The 21,423-nt window shown below is 42.3% G+C and overlaps 1 protein-coding gene across 1 annotated transcript in view; it reads left to right on the top strand.

The window, feature by feature from the left end:
• AP3S2 (adaptor related protein complex 3 subunit sigma 2) overlaps positions 1–21,423 on the top strand; it is a 70,516-nt gene that overhangs the window by 14,390 nt on the left and 34,703 nt on the right. Inside the window, exon 4 of the mRNA NM_001244548.1 lies at positions 9,341–9,412. Coding sequence (NP_001231477.1) covers positions 9,341–9,412 — 72 coding nt within the window. The remainder of the gene's footprint in view (positions 1–9,340; positions 9,413–21,423) is intronic.

Here is a 21,423-nt window from a genome sequence, read left to right as displayed (position 1 = left end):
TGGTTGTTATATAGGGTCATATCCGTAGGAATGCCAGTTATTTACCTTGGGTACAGTTCTTTTACAAAATATTCTCTGATATTTATAACCATTTATTCATTCATACACATTCTTGAATGAGTTGTAAAGGTCCCCAAAGTTCCTATTGGATTATAATTAACAGTGAATATAGGAGTTCCTGCTGTGGTGCAGTGGGATCAAGGGTGTCTCTGCAGCAGCAGGGATGCATGTTCAATCCCCAGCCTGGCACAGTAGGTTAGGGATAGCTGTGGCATAGACTGCAGCTCAGTCTTGGATTGGATCCTCGGCCCAGGAACTCCATATGCCGCCGGGTGGCCATAAAGGGGCGGGGGGGGGGGGAGAAGTGAATTTAAAGTAGCATTTCCTGGAGTTCGTTGTGGCTCATTGGTGAATGAATCTGACTAGGAACCATGAGGTTTCGGGTTCGAATCCTGGCCTTGCTCAGTGGGTTAAGGATATGTTGTTGCCATGAGCTGTGGTGTAGGTCACAGATGCTGCTCAGATCCCAAGTTGCTGTAGCTCTGGCGTAGGCCGGTGGCTACAGCTCCAATTTGACCCCTAGCCTGGGAACCTCCATATACTGCAGGAGCGGCCCAAGAAATGGCAGAAAGACAAAAAATAAATACAGTAGCATTTCCTTCCATTCCATATATTCATTTCTTTCTTTTGACTCTTTCACTAAAGCTTTGTTTTTCTGTAAAAACAATGCCCTAATTTCTCGTGGTTTATTCTGGAGTTTTAGGATATTTATCAATCATCATGTACACAAGTGTTTCTTAACCATTATACAACCTTCCCTTTAGTTCTTAGTTTACTCTGTTCATTCATTATTTGTGCTTCAGTATAGTTGCAACTATTCACTTTACTTCTCTGCTTCTTCACCAGTCATCTTCCTATCACACTTGGGATGAAATTTCAAACCATTTGTTGTCAATTAAAAATGTATATTTTATATATATATATGTATGTATGTATATGTATATATGTGTATATGTGTGTGTGTGTGTATATATATATATATATATATTTTTTTTTTTTTTTTTTTTTTGCTTTTTAGGGGCATACTCATGGCATAGGGAGGTTCCCATGCTAGGGGTCCAGTCGGAGCTACAGCTGTGCCTACACCATAACCACAGCAATGTGGGAACCAAGCAGTGTCTGCGATCTACACCATAGCTCATGGCAACACCAGATCCGTAACCCACTGAGCAAGGCCAGGTATCAAACCTACCACCTCATGGTTCCTAGTCGGATTCATTTCCCCTGTGCCACAACGGGAACTCCAAGCTTTTTTTTTTTTTTTTTTTTTTTTAATCTTTTTAGGGCTACATCCACGTCATAGGGAAGTTCCCAGGCTAGGGGTCACATTGGAGCTGCAGCTGCTGGCCTATACCACAGCCACAGCAATGCAGGATCTGAGCTGCATCTGTGGGCTACACCATAGCTCATGGCAATGCCGGATCCTTAACCCACTGAGCAAGGCCAAGGATCGAACTCTTATTCTCATGGATACTAGTTAGGTTTGTTACTGCTGAGCCACAACGGGAACTCCATATTTTGTTAAGCTTTTTAGCACAAAGATTATTACATTTTTTTAATGCAAGATTTATTTCAATATATTCTGAGATAGGGAGCTGAGTTACTTTTTCTCCATTATCATTATTCAGTTTCTTCAAATTATTCAGTCTCCCATTGTTCTGCTACTTCCAGTTTAACTTAAATTTCTGATAAATTTAAGCTTATTTCTGGAATTTCAAGTACATTATTTTGTTTTGGGTTTTTTAAATTATATTAAGTAGAACCTGAATTTTTTGTTTTTATAAAGGACTTGAACGGTAAGGTTATTAAGTAGAATGAAGACATCTTCCTCCTTAGCATTTATTCCCTTCTGTCATATACCATTCCCCTTTCTCGAGGTAGCCACTATTAAGTCTTTTAGTGCATGTACACACACAGACCCACATATGTGTCATATACATATTTTTTATTTGTTTCTTTCTGTTCTGTTTCTGGCTGCATCTGCAGCATATGGAAGTTTCTGAGCTAGAGATCAGATCTGAGCTGCACTTGTGATCTATGCTGCAGCAGGGCCATTGTGAGATGCTTAACCCACTATGTCTGCCCAGAGATCAAACTGGTGCTCCACAGAGACAATGCACTGCACCACAGTGGGAACTCCTACTTATTTAATTTAAATAAAAATTAATCACTATATACATAGTTTTGCAACTTGCTCTCTTTTTTTTTATCACTTAATAAGTCTTGGAACTTTTTCCACTTCATATAATCTTTTTAGTAGTGCATGATTTTCCATAATATGAATGTATCTTAATCTGTTATTCAGTACCCTACTTGTGAGCATTTAGATTTCTCCCATTTCTCACTATTGCAAATTATGATGCAGTGACATCCTTACACATGCATCCATATGTGCATGTGTTAGTTTTAGGGGGATAGATTCCTAAAATTGGAATTGCTGCTTTAATTAAAGATGTGTGCTTTTTTTGTTTTTTGTCTTTTTGCCTTTTCTAAGGCCGCTTCCTCAGCACTTGGAGGTTCCCAGGCTAGGGGTCCAGTCGGAGCTGCAGCCATTGGCCTATACCAGAGCCACAGCAACTTGGGATCCGAGCCGAGTCTGCAACCTACAGCACAGCTCACGGCAATGCCGGATCCTTAACCCACTGAGCAAGGCCAGGGACCGAACCTGCACCCTCATGGTTCCTAGTCAGATTCATCAACCACTGAGCTACGACGGGAACTCCAGATGTGTGCTTTTTACATTGATAGATATTGCCAGATCGCCTCTCCCCAAAGTTGTATTTCCTCATAACCTTACCAATTTTAAATATTAAGAATACTTTCTAATGTTTGCCAGTCTGATGGGTGCAAAAGTAGGTATTCGTTGTTTCCCCTAGCTTCCTTGAATACTGGGCTGCATATCTTTTAGTGTTTACCAGTCATTTGTATTTGAAAATGTCTGACCATTGTATGTATCTACCTTTCTATGGCTTATTTGTTTTATTCATTTGTAAGTGTTGGGTTTTTTCCTAATTTTTATGGATACCAATCCTTTTCTTTTCTTTTCTTTTCTTTTCTTTTCTTTTGTCTTTTTGCCATTTCTTGGGCTGCTCCGCGGCATATGGAGGTTCCCAGGCTAGGGGTCAAATTGGAGCTGTAGCTACCGGCCTACACCAGAGCCACAGCAACGCAGGATCTGAGCCGAGTCTGTGACCTACACCACAGCTCACGGCAATGCCGGATCCTTAACCCACTGAGCAAGGGCAGGGACCGAACCCGCAACCTCATGGTTCCTAGTCGGATTCGTTAACCGCTGTGCCACGACAGGAACTCCTCTTTTATATTTATTGTAAATATTTTCTCCTTGTCTTTTAACTTTATGTAGTTAGGTCTGCCTTTTTTCTTATAGTTTGAAGGTATAAAAATGTTCTTAAAAGTAAAAAAGTTTTTTAAAAAGGGGAGTTCTCTTGCAGCTGAGCAGGTTGAGGATCTGGCATTGTCACTGCAGTGGCTTGGGTTTGATCCCTGGCCTAGGAACTTCCACCTGCTGTGGACATGGCCAAAAAAAGTTTAAATATGTCCTCCAGTATTGCTGTTGCTTGTTTTTTCTTTTGAGAAAACCATATTTATTGTCATCATTACCCAGCTTATTTATGTAGCAAATGGCCCAACTGTCTAAAGAATAGAATATCTACATAACATTCATGTTTCAAACGACGAAAATAACAGTAAGAGGTTAAGAACAAAAGTACACAAGGCTGGACACAAAAAAATGCATCTATGAGATTTTATCCCACCTCTGGCTTTTGTAGATTTGAAAAGTATAGAATTCATGAGCTAGAAAATATTGTTGGGAGTTCTCACTGTGACACAGTAGGTGAAAAATCCAATTGCAGTGGCTTGGGTCGCTGAGGAGACGTAGGATTGATCCCTGGCTCAGTGAAGTGGGTTAAAGGATCTGGCATTGCTGCACTTGCTGTGTAGTTTGCATCTGTGGCTCAGATTCAGTCCCTGGCCCACGAACTTCCATATGTTATAGGTGCTGCCATTTAAAATTAAAAAAAAGGGAATTCCCTTTGTGGCTCAGTGGTAACAAACCCAACTAGAATCTATAAGGACGTGTTTGATCCCTGGCCTCGTTCAGTGGGTTAAGGATTCTGTGGCTTGTGGTGTAGGCCAGCAGCTGCAGCTCCAACTTGACTCCTAGGCTAGGAACTTCCATATGCTGCAGGTGCAGCCCTAAAAAGAAAAAAAGAAAAAAAATCCATCAAGTTTAATAGAAATACATTTAATCTGATTACAACACTAACATCAGTATCACTGATTTAATATTTACAAAAAATGATATTTCCCTCCAGCTTTATTGAGATATAATTGATATGTAATACATAACATTGTGTAAATTTGAGATACACAGAATGTTGATTTGATAAACCTATGCATTGCAGAATGACTACCGCAATAGTGTTGGCCAACACCTCTTACCCTGTCACATAATTACTATTTCTTTTTTTGTGTGTGGTGAGAATCATATTTTCTAGTACATAAAAATCATTGTGACATCCATGAAAAGTTAGAATGCTAGGTGTTTGGTGCACAAGGAGCTGACATCTGGAGAACTCTGTAAGTCCCAAACTTTAAATGTGTAGTCACCTTCAAACTGTATCCATTCCTCAATTGGAAGATGTCTAACCCAGTCCCACTCCTCTTCATGTGGGCATGTGATCTTTTGATACTTAGCATCCAGGTTTCCAAAGACTATTTCCTGTTACTTCATAGTCATATGACTTTCTCCATCAACCGAGCTGTATCCAGTGTTTTCGTTTTTATTTCTTGTTCAGCAAATTTCATTAGATTCACAGCTCCTGGGTTATAATAGCTAAATGTGGCTCTTCTGGTCTCTGCCAAAGCTTTAGCTTGCAGGGCTGCCGTTTGAGCCATCATAGCCACTCAAGGAGTTACTTGTGTTCTCGATGACAGCAGGACAGCAACATAGAAAAGCTCCAGTAGCTGCAGCTATTTCTTACTTTTGTTTTTCACCATTTCCTTTTCTTGTAATTTGTCCATCCTTTCCAGCCTCCTAGGATCAAGTTGTTTCCCACTCCTTTTTTCTCAGATGATGCCTTTTATGAGGCTTCGATCTTGAGTAACTTCCGCCACTTGATGACTTTCTTTCTTTGCAGTTGTGTCTGTCCTCCCCGTTTTCAGATAAATTTAGTTTCCCTATCTGTGAGAAGAATGAGTGTTCTTTGTCATTATGTTCCTCAAATTTGTTTTTTAGACTATTTTTAGATTCATGTCATACTCTTTTGCTGTCTGAGTCTCTAGCACATTCAGTTCAATCTCTTCATGCATTAGCATATTCTTTGCTTCTGTTCTTTCCTACATTATCTGACTTTTGTTCTCTTTACCTTGATCGTGATCTTGAATAATGATGTTTTGAGAAAACTTTAGGAGAAACAGATACACCTGACTGCCTTTTTTTGGCGGGGAGGGGGGGGAGGGCCACAGGTGTGGCACATGGAAGTTCCCAGGCTAGGGGTCGAATTGGAGCTGCAACTGCTGGCCTATGCCACAGCCACAGCAACGCCATATCCTTAACCCACTGAGCCAGGTCAGGAATGGAACCCGTGTCCTCATGGATAGTTGGGTTCATTTCTGCTCAGCCACAACAGGAGCTCCTGTGACTGCTCTTTTTTTATCTCTATCTGGGGCTGTCTTTTCTGGAGCTGTTCTGTCTCATTCTGTATCACTTGCTTATTGAGAACCCAATTGTGCCCCCCAAAATTCACATGTTGAAGTCTTAATCCCCAATGTGGCTGTATTTAGAGATGGGGTCTTTAAGGAAGTAAGTTAAGCAAGGTCTAAGGGTAAGGCTCTGATCCCATACAACTTACGTTCTTATAAGAAGAGGAAGAGACTCCAGAGGCCTCTTTCTTTCTGTGCACAAATCAAGGAAAGGCCTTTCATGGACATAGCGAGTCTGCAAGCCAGGAGTAGAAACTGATCCTGCAAGACCTTGATCTAGGACTTTTAACTTCCAACACTGCCGCTGGCCTACACCACAGCCACAGCAACACCAGATCCAAGCTGCGTCTGTGACCTACACCTCAGCTCATGGCAATGCCAGATCCTTACCCTATGAGCAAGGCCAGGAATCAAACCTGCATCCTCATGGATACTAGTGAGATTTGTTTCTGCTGAGCCACGACAGTACCTCCTTATTTTGTTATGGCAGCCCAAGAAGACTAATACACCAATCTTTTTTTTTGGTCTTTTTTTTTTGTCTTTGTTGTTGTTGTTGTTGCTATTTCTTGGGCCGCTCTCGAGGCATGTGGAGGTTCCCAGGCTAGGGGTCGAATCGGAGCTGTAGCCACCGGCCTACACCAGAGCCACAGCAACTCGGGATCCGAGCCGCGTCTGCAACCTACACCACAGCTCACGGCAACGCCGGATCGTTAACCCACTGAGCAAGGGCAGGGACCGAACCCGCAACCTCATGGTTCCTAGTCGGATTCGTTAACCACTGCGCCACAACAGGAACTCCCTAATACACCAATCTTAATTTCATTAACCCTCTTTAATGGAAACAGCCCCTTGGCACTGTGCTGCTGAGAAGTATGGTCTGCCTCTCCTTACATACTCCAGGCTTCTTAGTCCAGAGTCCTGGCAGTAGGGTAGTTGATTTTCTTCCTTTAAAACTAGAGAACACACACACACACACACACACACACACACACACACACACACACACACACAAAACCTAGAGAACATGAATTTTAAAAGAACATGTATACACTCAAGGGCTCAGAGAACAGGAGAGAAGACAATAGCAAGGAATTTTTTGAAAGCAGAAGGGAATATGAATTCCTCTCTTGACTTGGCTAGTCCAAGGAAGCCACATCCCAGGCCAGCAGTGTAGAAAGCTGACACCACACTACAGAATCCTCAAAGCACAGAGTCTCTCTGGGGTGTGGGTATAGAGTAGACAGGGAAAGCTCTCTGAAAACTGGTTAGGTCCCTAAGTCCTTCCCCCAGTTCCAGACAAAAACAGCAACAACTACAAAAACCCCAAACTGGGCTGCTAAACAAACAAGAAACATAGAGCAAAATGATCTCTTGGAAATTAAAAACCTGAAAGGAAAATGGGAGGAAAAGATAGGAAAATGGCAGGTTCAATATCCCAATATAAACAGCTCAAAAAAAAAAAAAATATATATATATATATATATACACTAGGAGTATGGAAGGACTTTGAGTTGTTAGATTGCAGGACTCACCAAGTATCCAGCACAGTGATTGAAAATAAACCCAGGTTTATGTATGTTATCCTTACAGTGGATGCTGAGTCACTTTTAAAAATGTAAGAGTTATGAATAGTGCTATAATGAAGTTACTGTGTGTGGTTTTTTGCATACATTTGTGTGCATTTCTGTTGAGTATATACTTAGGAATAGAATTGCTGGGTCATGGGATATTAGTAAGTAATGTCACATAATTTTCCAAGGTGGTTGGAGATATAATTTCCATTTATATGTTTATACCCAGTCAAAAAAACTGAAAAAAACTCAAATGTCCTGTCTGGAGTAGAGTAGATAAATAAGTTTAAAAGTGAAATAACCATATAGCAGTGAATATGAACAAGCCTTTCATGACATGCAACAGCATGGAAGAATTCACATTGTTGAGTGAAAGAAGCCAAATAAAAGGAGTACATGTTTTATGACTCCTGTGTAAGTTCAAGGACAGACAAAACTAAACTGATAGTAGGAGTCAGGATGGTGGTTACCTTTGGAGAAAGGATAATACCTAACAGGGCATGAAGGGGCTGTCTAGGGAGCTAGCAGTGTTCCATCTGGATGATAGTTGACGTGACATGTTCATTCTGAAAATTCATGAAGCCACACCCTTATCACTCGTACACTTTTCTGTTTAAATGTTATATTTAAAAGTTAAATTAGGAGTTCCCATTGTGGCGCAGTGAAAATGAATCTGACTAGGAACCATGAGGTTGCAGATGCAATCCCTGGCCTTGGTCGGTGAGTTAAGGATCCAGCATTGCCGTGAGCTGTGGTGTAGGTTGCAGACGCGGCTTGGATCTGGCCTTGCTGTGGTTGTGGCATAGGCCGGCAGCTGCAGCTCTGATTAGACCCCTAGCCTACAAACCTCTACATGCTGCAAGTGTGGCCCTAAAAAGCAAAAAAAAAAAAAAGTTGTAGGCATGTTAACTAACGTTATTCATGGAATAATGTTTTGTTTTGTGGGGGTTTTTTTGGCCATGCACCTACAGCCTGTGGAACTTCCTGGGCCAGTGACTGAACTGAAGCCACAGAAGTGACCTGAGCCACAGCAGCAACGCCAGGTCCTTAACCTGCTGAGCCACCAGGGAACTCTGAAAAGTATTTTGAAGTTAATGAAATTAGTAAGACAGAGTTATGTTAACACCATAAAAATGAAAAATTTTTGGTACTTATATACGTGGAGGCTTGGGGAAAGGACAGTATTTTAAGTTTTATTTTGTTTTACAGCGGCACCTGCAGCATATGGAACTCCCCAGGCCAGGGGTCAAATTGGAGCTGCAGCGGGGGCCTGTGCCATACCAGATCCAAGTCGCATCTGTGGCCTACGCTACAGCTTGTGACCGTGCCAGATCCTTAACCCACTGAGTAAGACCAGAGATCAAATCTGTATCCTCACAGAGACAATGTTGGGTCCTTAACCTGCTAAGCCACAATAGGAACTCCTAAGTAGTTGTTATTTTAATTTGTTATTTTTTTTTTAAGTTAGCATCTTACAAAGGGGGAACGAAAGCCAAATGTGACTGCTTGTTGTGTTAACTTTACTGAAAACAAGCTGTCCCCTTCAAATTGGGATAAGTAGGGTGATCAGCTAGCTAGTGCTGGTAGGTTTGGAGTGGGGCTGTTAGGGTTTTTTTGAGACTTATAATGTAGACAGTTTCTCTCTCTCTTTTTTTTTTTTTTTTTTAAAGGGCCACACTTGCAGCATATGGAAGTTCCCAGGCTAGGTGTTGAATCAGAGCTGCAGTCACCTACCACAGCCACAGCAATGCAGGATCCCAGCCACATCTGCGATCTACACCACAGCTTATGACAATGCCAGATCCTTAACCAGAGTAAGGCCAGGGATCGAACCCATATCCTTATGGTAATGAGTGAGTCAGGTTCATTACCACTGAGCCACAATGGGAACTCCTTAAAGAGTATCTTCACTGCCCCCTTTACTTTCATATGCGACATTTATGAAGATGTGAATTATGTATCTGTTTCTCCTTATTTCCTAGGTTTTTGTGGAGACTCTGGATAAATGTTTCGAAAATGTTTGTGAATTGGATTTGATCTTCCATATGGATAAGGTACCGTCTCTCCTAAACCAGGTTTACTAGGAAACTAAGAACCTAAGACATCTCTAGCTGTCTGTACCCCTTCCTGTTCTTTTTTTTTTTTTTTTTTTTTTTTTTTTTTTGCCTTTTATGGCCACACCCATGGCAGATGGAGGTTCCCAGGCCAGGGGACCAATCAGAGCCACAGCTGACAGCCTACACCACAGCCACAGCAACATAAGATCCAAGCTGCGTCTGCGACCTACACCGAGGCCAGGGATCAAACCTGCAACCTCATGGTTCCCAGTCGGATTCATTTCCACTGAGCCACAGCAGGAACTCCCCTTTCCTGTTCCTTCTCTTGATTTTTTACTCTGGGGATAGTCCTAGACTTTATTTTATTTAATTCTTTTTTTTTTTTTTTTTCTTGTCTTTTTGCCATATCTTGGGCCATTCCTGCGGCATATGGAGGTTCCCAGGCTAGGGGTCAAATCGGAGCTATAGCCACCAGCCTACACCAGAGCCACAGCAACGAGGGATCCGAGCCGCGTCTGCGGACCTACACCACAGCTCACGGCAACGTGGGATCGTTAACCCACTGAACAAGGCCAGGGATCGAACCCGCAACCTCATGGTTCCTAGTTGGATTCGTTAACCACTGCGCCATGACGGGAACTCCCCTATTTAATTCTTAAGTTTAATAGTTGGGGGAGTATTTTGCTGAGATTTGTCACTAGTTTTAACACACACAAGATTATTCCTGGGCCTATGTTATAATAGGTTTGTCTTTTCACAGTCAGACTTCTTGGTTTAGGTGAATGATGTCACTAGACTGGCTACCAGTCCAACAATGAGATAAATAATTTTATATTGGTCATGAAATGTTTCCTAGTTGTAGTCCATTCATTGACAGGAAAGCTTTGGAGTAAATACAACACAGGGGTTTTTGACTTAGCTAGTAAAATTTACCCTCTTTTCCTAAAGAGTAATGTAGTGGCTAAGACATCAGTAACATAGTTTGAGGTCATTTATTTTACTTTGTAGGGAACCAGGATATCAGGCGGAATTGAAGTTGTCCAAAAGTACCACAGTTTTGTGTTGCTAGCTGGTGACATGTTTATGTCCTCATGTGCCAAATTAAATGTGGGAGATAGCCAGCAAGGGGGTAGGAACGGCCACATTTATTTTATCCAGCTGGCACATTGGTGGAGGTTGGTGCATCTTGGGTTTTCTTGGTCCTGATTTTTCTTCTGCTGATTATTGTCACTGTGATCCATGGCCCTTGGAGGGAGTTAATGATTTTTACAAGACAGCTACTCATTGCTAAGCTATGATCCTTTGTTATCTGTTTTCATCATGACGAAATACGTATTTTGAGATACATCATTGCTGTCTCGAAGACTTGCTTTCATTTTCCAACAGGATCTTCAGTCTCACTTAAGTCTCCCAAGGGCTTCTCGTATGGCACTTTCTGGACTAATGCAGTGAGTGCATTGGATGTTGGAATGGAGTCAAGTTTTCTCTCCCAACATCTGGCTTGGCTGTGTGGCTCCCTGAGCAGCAGGTGCAGGAGAATCACAGAACCCCATCCCTTTTTAAGATGCTTGACTTGGGGCTTCCCTGTTAGCCTCACAAGGCTTCCAGAGCACACTGAGGCTTTTGAGGTGGTCACACTCCCTTTTCATATGAAAGGGTCTTGCCCTCCTCTTTGCCAGCAGTTAAAGTTGTTTTATACTTGTCGGTTCTTAACGGTGTTGCTGTCTTATAATTTCTGTTAAGGAGAGCCATAGCTCAAATCTAGTTTCCTTCTGTACTAGTAGGGGGAAAAGGTTAAGATTAAAGAGACTTGAGACTATGGAGGGAATGGTGGAATGCCTTCCCTTAGGCCTTTATTGTTATTATTTTTCAAAGTTTTTTTTTTCCGCCTAATTGTGAGATACAAGGTGTTCCCTGGGGATTCCCACCTGGTTTAAAGTGGTTTCCTTTGTGGATGTGTCCTGTTGCTTAGCAGGTCAATGATGAATCCACATCTCAGATCATGGATTAAGGGATGGGTTTTATTAGGGAAAGGGAGTTCCCATGTGAGAGAAGAGGAGGCACGGGTCACCCATCCTTCCATTGTCCCATTGAGTGGTGTGTCAGGGCCTCTCTCTGTTGGAGGGATTCCCCTGCCCTCCTCCCAGTGCCCTCTCTTTTTATCAGGAGTAATCTTACCAGTGAGGAGATGCGCAAACTGCCTGGATGCTAAGAGTCTGTATTTGGGTCTCCGCAATCTATAGACGTTGTCTGGGAGTGCCAGCTGCCCAACACTTGAAACCTTGGGTACCATGGGACAATAAACCTGCAGGAAGCAGTTTCAGGTCCTGTGGGAAGTTGAGCTTGGGTCTTTTGCATTTTAGTGTACAATTTAGGGTCAGTTTATAAGTTATACACGTACGTATGTATAAGCACACACAAGAGCATGTGCATACACACCCCTGTGGGGATTTTGGTTGTAATTGCATTGAATCAGTAAAACATCTGAGGAGAATTTACGTTTTTACAATATCAAGTTTTATCCATGCTACAGTATATCCATTTCTTTAGGTCTTTGAAGTTTTTCAATGAACTTTTACAATTTTTCCATTAGAAGTCTTACATATCTTTTATTAAATTTATTCCTAGATACTTGTTTTATGTTTTTTATGTAATGATGTTTTAAATATTCATTTTTTGTTTATTGCTGCTATGTAATATAGAAATCACTTTATTTCTCCATGTTCATGTTGACTCCAGAGATTGTGTTAAACTCTTACTAATTCTGATATTTTATCTGTAAATATTTTGCCTTTTTCTCTTCAATCCTTGTCTTTTTCTTGCTTTACTCTGCTGACTAGGATTCCAGTGTCATGTTGAATAGAAATGGTAATAGCGGGCATCTCTTTTAGTTCCTGATTTCAAAGGGAAGTCTTCATCCTGCCAGAATTTGTTGTATATATAGCATTTGATATTCCTTATCAAGTTAAGGATGTTTCTTCTCTTCCTACTGGCTGAAAGTTTTTAGTCATGGAAGGGTATTAAAATGTATCAAAAGCTTTTTCTGCATCTCCTGAGCCAGTCAAGATTTTTTGCCTTATCATTGTAAATATTTTTTTGTAGATATTTGTGAGGATACCTGCTAAAGCAGAGAAGTAATTCCAGTCCCAGCTATTTTATTAGACATGGCTTTTTTTTTTTTTTTAAGTTTTATTGAAGCGTAGTTGATTTATAAGGTTGTATTTCTGCTGTACAACAAAGTGATTCAGTCATACATACACATATCCGTTTCCTTTTTTTTTTTTTGCCTTTTTAGGGCTATACCCTCCACATATGGAAGTTCCCAGGCTAGGGGCAAAATCTGAGCTACAGCAGCCTGCCTACACCACAACCACAGCAGTGAGGGATCCAAGCCACATGTGCAACCTACATCACAGCTCACAGCAATGCCGAATCCCCGACCCACTGAGCAAGGCCAGAGATTGAACCCATGTTCTCATGGATACTAGTTGGATTTGTTGCCACTGCGCCACAGCAGGAACTCACCACATATCCATTTCTTTCAGATTCTTTTCCCACATAGATTATCACAGAATATTAGGTAGAGTTCTCTGTGCTATATAGCAGATCTCCATTGTCCAATCTTTCCATATATACTTCAGTGTGCATGTGCCAAAGGCGTGGCTTTTAAAGAAAATAAAAGGCCATAAAAACATTGTTCTTTCTCATGTCTTACCTTCAGGTAAGTTCTATAAAGCGTTTTGCTGCTGCAGCACATTTCCTTTACAGATTGTAAAACTTTATTTTTAGTTGCTCATATGACTGTCCATATCTCCTGAAGTTTTTGAAAAGTGATGCAATGAATCTGAACCTCATTGTACTCACCTGTAGAATGCCTGAAGGTGTTTTCTAACAGGTGGCTTTCAGTGGGATTTCTGGCTTACCTTTGCCCTCATAGAGAGCAGTTGCTAATTCAGGCATATCTTCTATTGATAACAGAAAATGGCCTTTTTACTGAGATAAGCAGAGGACCTGTCATAAGACAATAGGCATATCAGCTTGAACACTGTCCTTCTTAACTGAAGAATCTCCCCACTTTATGTCAGGAACTCCTATCAGACCTTTACTCTCTGCATTGAGTTGTCATGGAAGGCTGCCCCATTCCCCTAAGTGGCTGGAGGAGCAGGCCTGTGAGAGGACCAGAAATGACTGAGCTCCTGCTACCCTGGCAATTGTTTTGTCTCATCTTGAGATTTTTTTTCTTTTTTTGTCTTTTTGCCTTTTCTTGGTCCGCTCCTGCAATATGTGGAGGTTCCCAGGCTAGGGGTCTAATCGGAGCTGTAGCTGCCAGCCTACACCAGAGCCACAGCAATGGGGGATCCGAGCCATTTCTGCGACCTACACCACAGCTCATGGCAACACCGGATCCTTAACCCACTGAGCAAGGCCAGGGGTTGAACCCGCAACCTCATGGTTCCTAGTCAGATTGGTTAACCACTGAGCCACAATGGGAACTCATCTTGAGATTTCTTTCTCAGCTTCTAAATTGTTTTTGTCAGTGTCCTCTTTTTATCACTACTGCTGTCTTTTTTTCTCTCAGCCTTTCTTCCTATCTTAAAGGAAGATTCGTTCCATTCTGTTTCTAGAGCTAAGTCCTCTTCCCATCTCTCCCTGACATACACCATAATCTCACTTCTTCAACCGAGGTGCCTTTATTTGTTCCTTCTTTTGTAACTACAGATTTCCCCAGATTGTCCCAATTTCTTAAAGAATACAGCTCTTCAGAGTTCCCATCATGGCTCAGTAACTGACTAGTAACTAACTAGTAACTCAGTAACTAACTAGTAACTGACTAGTAACCATGAGGATGTGGGTTCGATCCCTGGCCTTGATCAGTGGGTTAAGGATCTGGTGTTGCCGTGAGCTGTGGCATAGGTTGCAGATGTGGCTCAGATCTGGTGTGGCTGTGGCTCTGGCGTAGGCCGGCAGCTGCAGCTCCGATTCACCCTCTATCCTGGGACCATCCATATGCCTCAGGTGTGGCCCTAAAAAGACAAAAAAAAAAAAAAAGAATACAGCTCTTCCCAGACTTGCACCGATACTTTTAACTATATTTTCATTTCCATTGTTTCATTTCAGATAAACTTCCTCAGTGAGTGAGTGGTTTATGCCCAGTCCTGCCTTTCCGCTTCGTCTGTTTCTTCTCTGGAGCCTGTTGCCTGGTTTTCATTTCAACCCAAAATTCACAGATGATTTCCTAATCTCAGTTGCCTTCTTTAATGTTTCTGTGGCATTTGATGCTGCTGAGCATTCCATGGAGCCCTGCCTCAATCCTTTTTCTACCTTATCTGTCACATAGAACTCTCCTGGTTTTTTCCTTATTCTCGTCCCAGCTTCTGCCAGTAACTCATGACATCAGTCATCTCTCACCTCACTCTTCTCCCTCTAATGCCTCTTTCTTAGATGTCATCTCTTTCTCACACTTTAACTGTTATCCACTTAGGTAGTTCCTAAGTTGGTCATTACTAGTCCTGATGTATGGCATAAGTCTTATTCTTATTTTTCCAACTGCCCAAAGACATTTCTTTCACATTTCATTCTAGTATTTTATTTCTTCTTGCCACTTCTTATCTGGAGCCAGATTCATGTGTCTTCTGAAAACTGTTTCTTCCCCCAGTTTACTTTTTCCGGTGGAAAACTGTGGAAGCATACTGTGTCTTGTTCATTCAAAACCCTTCTTTCCTCCCTCTTCCTTGCCCCTAACCGGCAGTCAGGGTTTTTTTTCGTAGAGTCATTCTTACACCTTTTTTTTTGGCCACACCTGCAGCATGTGGAAGTTCCTGGGCCAGGGATCAGACCGGAGTCACGGCAGTGACAATGTCAAATCCTTAACTGCTAGGCCACCAGGGAACTCCCTCATTCTTCTTTGAAGTTCCTGGGCCAGGGATTGAACTGACACCACAGCAGTGAAAATGCTGGATCTTTAACCTGCTGAGCCACCAAGGAACTCCAGCTCCCTCATCCTCATTCTCATATCTTGTTCTAAGATTCACCAGTCATTAATATTTGTTATACTTGCTTTTATATCTCTCTCGATATATGCTTTTTCCCTGAACCATTTGAAAGTCAGTTGCAGTCATCATGATGTTGTAACTCTTAAGTAGTTTAGCAGACATTGAACTACATAGGTTGTAGACGTGGCTCATATCCCGTGTTGCTGTGGCTGTGGCTGTGGTGCAGACCTGCAGCAGTAGCTCCCATTCCACCCCTAGCCTGGGAACCTCCATATGCCACAGGTATGGCCCTAAAAAAAGAAAAAAAAATTAACATTCAGGAGTGTTTTTTTTTTGGTTTTGTTTTGTTTTTGCTTTTTAGGGCCGTACCTGCAGCATAGGGAAGTTCCCAGGCTAGAGGTCAAATTGGAGCTGCAGCTGCCAGCCTACACCACAGCCACAGGAATGAGAGATCCTACACCACAGTTCACAGCAACGCCAGACCCTTGACTCATTGAGCGAACCTACATCCTCATGGATACTAATCGGGTTTGTTTCTACTGCATCACAATGGGAACTCCCATTCAGGAGATTTAACATGAATAAATAACTGTTATTCTAAATATACAGGGTTTTTTTGCTTTTTAGAGCTGCGTCTGTGGCATATGGAGGTTCCCGGGCTAGGGGTTGAATCGGAGCTATAGCCTCTGGCCTATGCCACAGCCACAGCAACACCAGATCCAAGCCTCGTCTGCGACCTACACCACAGCTCATGGAAATGCCGGACCTTAACTCACTGAGTAAGATCAGATATTGAATCTGTGTCCTCATGGATGCTAGTCAGATTTATTTCCCCTGAGCCACAACAGGAACTCCTATATATAGTTCATTTAATTTTTCCCATTTGTCCCAGTAATGCCCTTTATATATATGTAAATTTTAATCCTAGTTTCAGTTATGAATCAAGCACTATCTTGGGTTTTTCGTTTTTGCTTTTTTTGCTTTTTAGGGCCGCATGTGTGGCATATGGAAATTCCCAGGCTAGAGATCGAATCAGAGCCGCAGCTGCCAGCCTATGCCACAGCCACAGCAACACAGTATCAGAGCTGTGTCTGCAACCTAACCACAGCTCACAGCAATGCCAGATCCTTACCCCACAGAGCAAGGCCAGAGATCAAACCCTTGTCTTCATGGATACCAGTCAGGTTCATGCCTGCTGAGCCACAAGGGGAATTCCCAATCAAGCACTGTCTTTATGTGCTTATGCTATATCTCTTGATTTCAGTTATGTCTGTCAGATTGTCTACCTTATTTTCTCTTCCTTCTTGTTGATCTTGCACACTGAAATTAGATTCATTTTCCCAAATCACCTTTTAAACTAGCTGCTCCCTTGATCACAGACCTATTTTGGTCCCCCATTATCAAGCATTGACTCCCTGGACAGGCGTTCAGAGCTGTCCAAAATTTGCCCCTATTCTACCTTGGCCTCACTTACCATTACTTTTGGCCAGGTGTCTTCTGCTCTAGCCAGAGTGGACCAGTCTCAGCACTTTGTAATTCCTGCATCAGAGCCCTTGCCCGAGTTGCCTTTTTCACATCTTCATATAACTGTATCCAGCCTGTCATTCAGGCTCAGCTCAAAGCCTGCCACCCTAAAGCTTGTCCTGGTTCCCTTTGCCTGTCATGATCTCTGTAGACAACATGTAGTGCTATTTCTGTCCTTTTATACCATCATTTATGTATGTTTTCCCTGCTTGGTTAGACTGTTCTTTTGTGTGTGTTTGCCCTTGTCTCCCTCACTGGATCTAGCATGGTGCTTTTTACTGAGTGAAGTGTACATAGGTGAGTGTCACTAAAGAGGTCTCAGATCTCTAGCCTCATAAGCTTCTTCATGATTTAAAATGCAGGTTGGAGTAAAGTCTGATTCTATAGCCTCTGGTGTAATCCTCAGCTCTCCATACTGTGCCATTTGGAGCTTATCTGGCCTGGGGAAGTTGGTTGCCTTTCGATTTTAGAACCCCCCCCTCCCCCGCACAACTTAACATCATGACTGAGTTGGGTGTTGGTTAATTTTGATGAATTGAGTTTTGTTCAAAGAAAACCATGTGAGTAGCCTAACATTCTGGTCTACAAGTGTCTCAACAGCAGAGCTGGATTTGGAACTCAGTTGGGTTTTCAAGGTTTGGTCATCAGAGTCACAATTTAGTGACTATGTCAAAGGAATTCATCCAGCCTGAGTTGGAATATGCTTTGGGGCAGGTCTGAACCCAGGAATCCTTGTAGTATGGAATTAAAAAATCTCTGTTAAGTATAGGCTGCTAAAATGGGAAAATGCTGAGGGCTCAGAATTGAAATGACTGTTGAGCCCTAAGATGAAAGGGTCATAAATAGTAATAATGGTTGTACTTGTTAACTGTCCCTTCTGGGAACAGAGGTTATGATAAGAAAGCTCATTAATGCCCTCCACACCCTGGTGACATTGGAGCAGCTATCCTGATTGCTGTCTCCAGGAATGGAGGAAGAGTAAAGGACGTACATCCAATGTGGTTTTAGTGAGGAAGGAGGAGCTGATGAGGCTAGAAGAACAAGACAGTCTGTTTGGGTTTTAGTTCTATTTTTTTTTTTTTTTTTTTTTTTTTTGGTCTTTTTAGGGCCACACCCACAGCATATGGAGGTTCCCAGGCTAGGGGTCGAATTGGAGCTGAGGCTGCCAGCCTACACCACAGCCACAGCAATGCCAGATCCGAGCCGCGTCTGCAACCCACACCACAGCTCACGGCAACAGCGGATCCTTAGCCTACTGAGCGAGGCCAGGGATCGAACCCGCAACCTCATGGTTCCCAGTCGGATTCATTTCCACTGCGCCACGACAGGAACTCCTGTTTGGGTTTTAGTTCTTGTGAAAGGTGCTGGTTGGCATGTCTGACCATCTGTCTGCCTTTGTTTCTCTCTGGACGTGCCTGAGAGAGCCAAGGGGACCTGCCTTTTGTTCCATTGCATCCTGAACCCTGCTCTGCTGATGCTTGAGAGAGAAGAATTTTGTGGCAGAATATTTTTCAGAGGCCAATATCTTATTCCCTCATGACAGCTGAGAGATTAGCAATAATGATTTCTTAAATTTCTAGCATTGCTAGGAGTTCCCATTGTGGCTCAGCAGTAAGGAACCGGACTAGTATCCTTGAAGCTATAGGTTTGATCCCTGGCCTCACTCATGGGTTAAGGATCCAGCGTTACCGTGAGCTGTGGTGTAGGTAGCAGACATGGCTAGGATCCCATGTTGCTATGGCTGTGGTATGGGCTGGCATCCGCAGCTACAATTCTATCCCCTAGCCTGGGAAGATGCTGCGCGTGTGGCCCTAAAAACAACAACAACAACAACAACAAATTTCTAGCATTGCTATACTTTGTTTTTAAAAAGAGAATAAGAACTTAGAATGCTCCAAACTACACTTACAGTACACACACTCTCTCTCTCTCTGCTACAGTACACACTCTCGCTTTCCTTACTTGAACTTTGCACTGCCTTGATGCACAGTCTCGATTGCCCCTTGAAATGACAGAGAATTGTTTTGTTTTGTTTAATCATTCCTTATTACTGGTCAAGGGCATTAGGATGACAGTGTACACAAAATAGCAGAATTTGACCTTTAGAGTTGCCCGTTTGTTATCCAGCCTTTTTAATAAAACCTAGTGTTTGTCAGGATTGTAGTTACAGCAGAGCTTATTACCAGTGATGTTACTTGGTTGTGTTGCAGATAAGGCAAGTGTATGTCACTTTGACTGTTGATGTGTAGGTCCCCCAAAAGGCTGGAATTGAGATTCATTTCTACTGTTCTTGCTATTATTCTTTATGATGCAAAAGAGGATTGGCCTGCTCTGAGATAAAAAACGGAATTTCTTGATCCCTAGTTGAGAACCCCTTGCCAGCCTTGATGTTTATATCAATCTAGGTAGACTAGGTAATAATATAGCTCTAAACTTTTAATAGCTTATAGCAGCAAGGTTTATTTCTCACTTATGTAGCCATTGTGGTGTCTCTGCTCACTGTAGCCCCTCAGAGGTCCAGGTTGATGGAAATCATGAACGCGTACTTCCATCTAGGCACTTGCATGTTGGCTCTTTTTTTTTTTTTTTTTTGTCTTCTTTTTTTTCCTTTTTAGGGCCGCACCCACTGTATCTGGAGGTTTCCAGGCTAGGGGTCCAGTCGGAGCTATAGCTGCCAACCTATACCACAGCCATAGCGACACCAGATCCAAGCCACATCTGCCACCTACACACAGCTCATGGCAATGCCAGATCTTTAACCCATTGATCGAGGCCAGGGATAAACTTGTGTCAGGTTCGCAGGATGCCAGTCAGATTCATTAACCACTGAGCCACCGCAGGAACTCCTGTGCTGGCTCTTCAGCTGATACATCCATTGCACTCACATTTTATTAGCCAAAAGCAAGTCACATGCCCATACTTAAGAGCCTAGGGAATTACAGTCCTACCATGTGCCCAGGATGGGGGAGAACCAGAAATAGTTTTGAATATTACTAATGGTTAGTGTAGTTTTTTTCCCACTTATTTTCTTAAAGGAAAAGCTGATGTTTGCTCAGTATCATTTTCTAGGTGGGCATTTAGAAATTTTAGTATCAGAACAATAGAAGAACACTCCAAGAAGGAACCATGGCTAAATCTTAGGGGAAGATATCTCGTGTAACAACTTCTCAGTTTCTCTAATGGAATATTTGGCATCTATAGCTTACATACTTGCCAGATGAATTTAAGGTGACTTATGGAATTAAAACTTCCCAATAGAATAAATTGCTTCCTTACCTGAGAGGCATCTCCCTCCTTACAGAGGCTTTTCTCAAATTATCTATACTTACCTTCACTTTCTGACCTTGGTATACAGTGCTAATGTCTGCTGAGAATGTTTTTGTCTTTTTTTCTCTGACTGTCAAACAGCAAACTTTTTTTTGTCTTTTTAGGGCCACATGGAAGTTCCCAGGCTAAGGGTCTAATCAGAGCTGCAGCTGCCAGCCTACACCACAGCCATAGCAGTGCCAGATCCTACACTGTAGCTTGCGGCAACACTGGACCTTTAACGCACTGAGTGAGACCAGGGATCGAACCTGCATCCTTATGGATACTAGTCAGGTTCTTAAGCTGCTGAGATACAGTGAGAACTCCCCAGCAAACATTTTTTACTAAGGACGATATTGTGTTAAATATGGAGATATAAAGATGGAAAAGACAAATGTTTTGTCCTCACTCAAGGGGTTCGTAGTCCAGTTACAAAGATGGGTCACATGGAGACATTCCTCAGTGTTGGACTAAGCAACATTTTTGGGAAAGAAGTCATAAGTTGGATGTAATGTTTTAGTAGGCATGTTTTATATGAGAGAGCTTTCGTTTTGTACTATTTTATGGAAATGATCACAAGCATTGTGTATAGTCAAATATATATAGTATATCTGCATATTGTACTTCATAAAACTAAAGTGTATGTAAATTATTTATACAGAATGATACAGTACCTAATCATGAGCTCGTGTATTTAATTGGAGGTAGAGAAAGAAGAATGAGACTTTAAAGAAATAGCTGTTTCTGAGGCTAGGTTCTGAAATAGAATGGGGTAGGATAGATGGTGGCCCATCTGCAGCTTTTGGCTGAGAGTCTGGGGTCTTAGATATGGAGCATGTTGGGCAGCCTACCGATTGAGTGCAGTGGCCCATGCTAAGTGTGGCAAGGCTGGATGAGCGCCACAGGTGTAATGGCCCTAAGTTGGATATCTAGAGAAAACCACTTGAGATAGAAGGTCAGTGCAGAGTGAGAAGAGCAGCGAGGGCTGTAGAAACTCCTGTGTAAAATTAGTCAGCCCTCCATGTCTGCAGGTTCCACATCTGTCAATTCAACCAAGCTTAGATTGAAAATATTTGGGGAGAGAGTTCCCATTGTGGCACAGTGCAAACGAATTGGACTAGTATCCATGAGGATGCGGGTTCAATCCCTGGCCTCACTCAGTTGCCGTGAGCTGTGGTGTAGGTT

This window comes from Sus scrofa, chromosome 7 (assembly GCF_054392235.1).
Source record: "Sus scrofa isolate SSC_HxYL_T2T_F1_AM1 chromosome 7, Sscrofa_HxYL_maternal_Yorkshire_Landrace_v2.0, whole genome shotgun sequence".
Classification (NCBI taxonomy): domain Eukaryota; kingdom Metazoa; phylum Chordata; class Mammalia; order Artiodactyla; family Suidae; genus Sus; species Sus scrofa.
This window is presented reverse-complemented; position numbering and strand designations above follow the sequence as displayed.